Below are 4358 nucleotides of genomic sequence, written 5' to 3'. Positions count from 1 at the left end.
GTTATAAGCCAATCCAGGGCTATCTACTGCCATGTTTCAAAAAAAATCAAGTTGAGGACTGTGTTGCCAGGCCTGGGGAGACAGAGGGAAGGGGGCCAGCAGAAGCTCAAGACTACCTTGAGATGGACGGTTGAGCTCTAGGGTAGTCTGGCCTCAGAGAGTGTGGGTCTTTAAGAGGAAAAGAAGGGCTGGAGGGGCAGGACATGAAGAGAGAGTGGAGGAAGGGAAATCAGCCAAGGTGTGGGCAGGGTGATGGATGCCCGGAGTCCCAGCCCTTGTCCCGTGCAGACTGGAGCATAGGGTCTTCACTGTCATCCTTGGATTGATGGTAAAGTTGAGGCCAGCCTAGTTAAGATGCAGTGCAGTGTATCTTAAAATACATGAATAAATAGATATGTTGTGTAGGTCACATGTCCATAATCCTAGAGTGAGGAGGAGCACAGTCAAGGGTAGGTATTTGTGTCAGAGTAGACAATTACAAAAGAAGACACGTTGAGAGTTCCTTATCATACCTATAAACCGGAATGTAGGGGATAGCCAGGCAAAGTGTCTTTGATGCCATCTGGCCTACAATCGGAGTTCAAGACCACCACTGCACCCTACCTGAGACACAGATTTAAAAGGGCAAAACTGGCTGTTGAGGCTGAGATCTGAAGTTCCAGCTCTCAGAATTCAGACTCAGGGCGATCATGGGGTATTGCAGATCAGCCAGGTCTTCTCATCAAGCTTATGACTGGCCAGGTATGAAGAGCAACATGCTGCCTTGTGCATGACCCATGAGCAGAACAAGCAGAATGTCTCAGGCCTGTGACTTCAAAATTCTGGGGGCAGAGTTGTGAGGATCACAGTGCAAGGCAGAGGCCACCCTGGTTCACAAAATAAATGTCAGGCCATCCAGCACTACCTGTAAGACCCTGTTTCCAAAACTACGCTAATATAACCTTCCTCACAAAAAGACACCAGAGTGGACTTTCCCATCTCACCTGCATACTTCCTCCTGGGCTTCCTAGTATTCCAGAGTCAGGCACCCAGAGCTCTGTGTCCTGATGAGAGCACCAGAACCTCGAGTGTGGAGAGGAGAGCTGCTTTCACTTCTCTGGCTTCTGGAAGTCTGAGACCACGTGGAGGTCAAGTCCTTTATAAGGCTCTTGGGTGTGGTTGAATCAGACCCACCCTATGTGGGTGTGTGTGTATCAAAACAGGATAAACAATAGTGTATAATTCTATCCCATGTGATGTTCCAAAATTGCTGTAGAGCCTGTGCTACTGAGAAAAAAATGTAACTATTTTAAAAAACCAAAACCCCCAAAACTTAAAAAAATAAATTCCAAAAATAGTTCAGCAATTTCACCATATGTGGTAGCCCCTTCAAACAGGCTATCATTACATAGAGCAACTAAGATGGAAAAAAGTTTTTCCCCTTTGGTTTTTCAAGACAGGGTTTTTCTGTCTTGTTTTGGCGGCTGTCCTGGAACTTGCTCTGTAGACCAGGCTGGTCTCGAACTCACAGAGATCCGCCTGCCTCTGCCTCGAGAGTGCTGGGATTAAAGGCGTGCACCACCAATGCCCAGCTAATGGAAAATTTTTAAACTCTCATGTTAACCTAATAATAAGTCTATCAAATTGTAATTGATCCACACTAATTGGAGGGGTGGACTATGGTCAATTTCTTGGCTAAAGTGGAAAAGGAAAGGAAAGAGGTAGGACAGCCTGGAGAATAGGGTGGCCTGCAGCGGGGCAGCGGGACTGTGGGCCTTGCCATGGGCTTGCAAATACCAGGGGCTCTCTCTGGTATATGGGGATGAAGGGGAGGGGAGGAATTTGAGCAAAGAGAAGTTGACTAAGGCAGACTTGGGGTGGAGGGAGCTCTAAAGAATGAAAAGGGAGACAGCGATAATGACCAGAGAAGCTAGCAGTACTAAACAGGCATGGAGAGGGTGTGACTAATCTCCAGGTCTCTGGAATAAACGGTTCAGGTACAAGACCATGTGCTGCAGTAGCAGTGATTTCCAAAGTACGTCCTGTTGTCCTAAGGGTACTGATTTTGGACTTGTTCATAGTGGACTAAGACACACAGAAGGCAGTTGGTCAGCTTGATTCAGGGAGTGGGGGTGCCATGATTATGATCTCCCTGTTTTTATGACTGGCAGGTCCTCTATGTGACAGGACTGATGCCTTCTGCTTCCCATGAGCACTCAGCTTTAAACGGTTTTTACCCTCTCCTGTGTACCAGCCTTAGGACTATGGCATCCTTGTTCCTTCTTCAGAGCTACAAGGAAATCCATAACCTACGATTTCCATGGAGGATTCCCTGTTTCCCAGAATACAGCCCTGGAACCCAAGCCATCCTTGATAGGCCACCCCTTTTTCCTTCCTTTGTCCCAGGAGATCCCAGCATCTGGCAGCTGTGGTGAATCACAGTTGACAACCCAGATTCTCAATACAGACAAGTAGGGATCCCTTTTCTCTGTCTCTGTAAAAACTTCAGAACCATGCAGACTTGTAGATGTAGGTATCTTTCTCTAGGGGAGGGAGACATGGAGGAAGGCAGGGAGAGAAGGAGGGAGGGAGGAAGTGTTGAAACCTTGGTATTATGCTGACCACGCCCCCTGAAAATGGGTGGGACATACATATCAGCATTCTGGCAGGTACTTAGGCAGCTCACAGGGCCCGGTGTCACGTCATAGCTATGTCATGCATTACAGGGCTGCATAAGGACTCAGTACACATGTGCAAGGCCCGGTGTCACGTCATAGCTATGTCATGCATTACAGGGCTGCATAAGGACTTAGTACACATGTGCAAGCTTCTCCTTTTAAGCAATCACCGCCACATGTTCCCTCTCTCTCCCTTTGCTCTCTCTCTCTCTCTCTCTCTCTCTCTCTCTCTCTCTCTCTCTCTCTCCTTCCCCCTCTCTCCCCCCTCTCTCCTCTCCCTTCACCCTTCTTTCTCTCTGTCCAGTCTCTTTCCTTAAACTTATGTTTCCCTCCTCTTCCCAGCATGCTAAAACTCTCCTGCCTGCTGCATCCTATCCCAGGGTGGTATCGTGTTTGTGGCAGCTGGCATCTTGGCCATGTGGCCTAGCTGTAGGCCCACCCACCCCCTTCCCTTGGCCAATGCAGAGGGACAAGCTTGCCAACTTCTGCCAACAAACCTTGCTGCCAGGCATAAAACCTTGCCTGTTCCATCTGCAGCAGATCTGCTTTCTTGTCACTGGGAGTTTTTACGTCAACTCTGCCTCCTTAAATGTCCTGTTTGTTTGCTGTGACATGAGAATCAGAGATCATACTCTGGTTCTTCCTTCTTCCTTTCACCCAGTCCGGTTTGATGCATCTATGTATATCCGTACATGTGATTTAAATTTAACTTTATGTATGTGAATGTAAGCTAACTCTATATGAGACTGAAATTCAACTGTGCTGTCTCAAATATTTCTAAATTGTCATGTATCTTTTTTTTCTGTTTTAAAAAGCCTTATTTTCACTTGGTCCAAGACCTGGGAGGGGCTCCAGGGCGGTTACAAAGCTGCCTAGTGGCTTGAGAGGTTCGGGTGAAGGTCCTGAGGCTGGCTGGTGCAGAGCAGAGGGAGCCCTCGCCCAGAGCCGGCTGGGGCGCACCAGTCTGCGCTGGCTGGGCCGCCGCCACCCTAAGGATGTTGGTCAGGTGGTTGCCCATCTTCTTGAGGAGCTTCACCTCCTTATCCAGGAAGTGGCTTTCCAGGAAGTCACAGAGATGAGGATCTGTGCGACCAGAACCCAGGGAATGAAGATCCAAGAAAGCCTGGTTCAGGTTCTTCTCCAGGGCCAAGGCAGCTTCCATGGCTTCCTGGGTCTTACCCCACTCATCTTGAGATGGTTTCTGCACATCCTGGAAGAGTGCGCAGCCCCCGTGGTCGTTCTGAAATTTGAGGAGACACTCTGCATCCTCGCGTTTCTCCTCGGCCAATTCGCGGAAGAAGTAGCCTACACCGTCCAGAGCCACGTCATCCCGATCAAAATAGTAGCCCAGAGAGAGGTAGGTGTAGGAAGCCCGCAGGTGCAGGTTGACCAGGCAGTTCATGGCGGCTTCCACTTCGGTGGAGTAATTCTGACGGATCTGGGAGGCCATGGCTGATGCGCTGTGGGGAGCTAGCAGCACAGCAAAGTGACTGTGCTGACTGGTCCTAGACGCCAAGGGCGGGAGGAGATGGTCCCAAAGGCTGCAGCGGCTGGAGAGGCTGGGAAGCGGCTGGAAGCTAAGGGAGTCCCCGGGTCTGTTCCGTCCAAACACTGTTGAAGCAAGACACAGATCCACGGGACCACCGACGCTGCTCCTGTCATGTATCTTTAATGGACGATAACAATTTTATTTTAAATTGA

The 4358-nt window shown here is 49.3% G+C and overlaps 1 protein-coding gene across 1 annotated transcript; it reads right to left on the bottom strand.

Moving 5' to 3' along the window:
* Positions 1 to 3480: 3480 nt before the first annotated feature.
* Positions 3481 to 4125, bottom strand: LOC101844178 (ferritin light chain 1-like). The gene has a single exon (XM_040747943.1). The coding sequence runs from the start codon at positions 4105 to 4107 to the stop codon at positions 3481 to 3483; it is 627 nt and encodes a 208-aa protein (XP_040603877.1). The 5' UTR covers positions 4108 to 4125.
* Positions 4126 to 4358: the final 233 nt, after the last annotated feature.

Source organism: Mesocricetus auratus, unplaced genomic scaffold (assembly GCF_017639785.1).
Source record: "Mesocricetus auratus isolate SY011 unplaced genomic scaffold, BCM_Maur_2.0 Super-Scaffold_100007, whole genome shotgun sequence".
Classification (NCBI taxonomy): domain Eukaryota; kingdom Metazoa; phylum Chordata; class Mammalia; order Rodentia; family Cricetidae; genus Mesocricetus; species Mesocricetus auratus.
Note: the sequence above shows the minus strand (reverse complement) of the source record. Positions and strands in the feature narration are given on the sequence as shown.

What these genes read in the sequence shown, in the direction of transcription:
- LOC101844178 (XM_040747943.1), bottom strand. Translation starts at nt 4,107, where the DNA reads ATGGCCTCCCAGATCCGTCAGAATTACTCCACCGAAGTGGAAGCCGCC.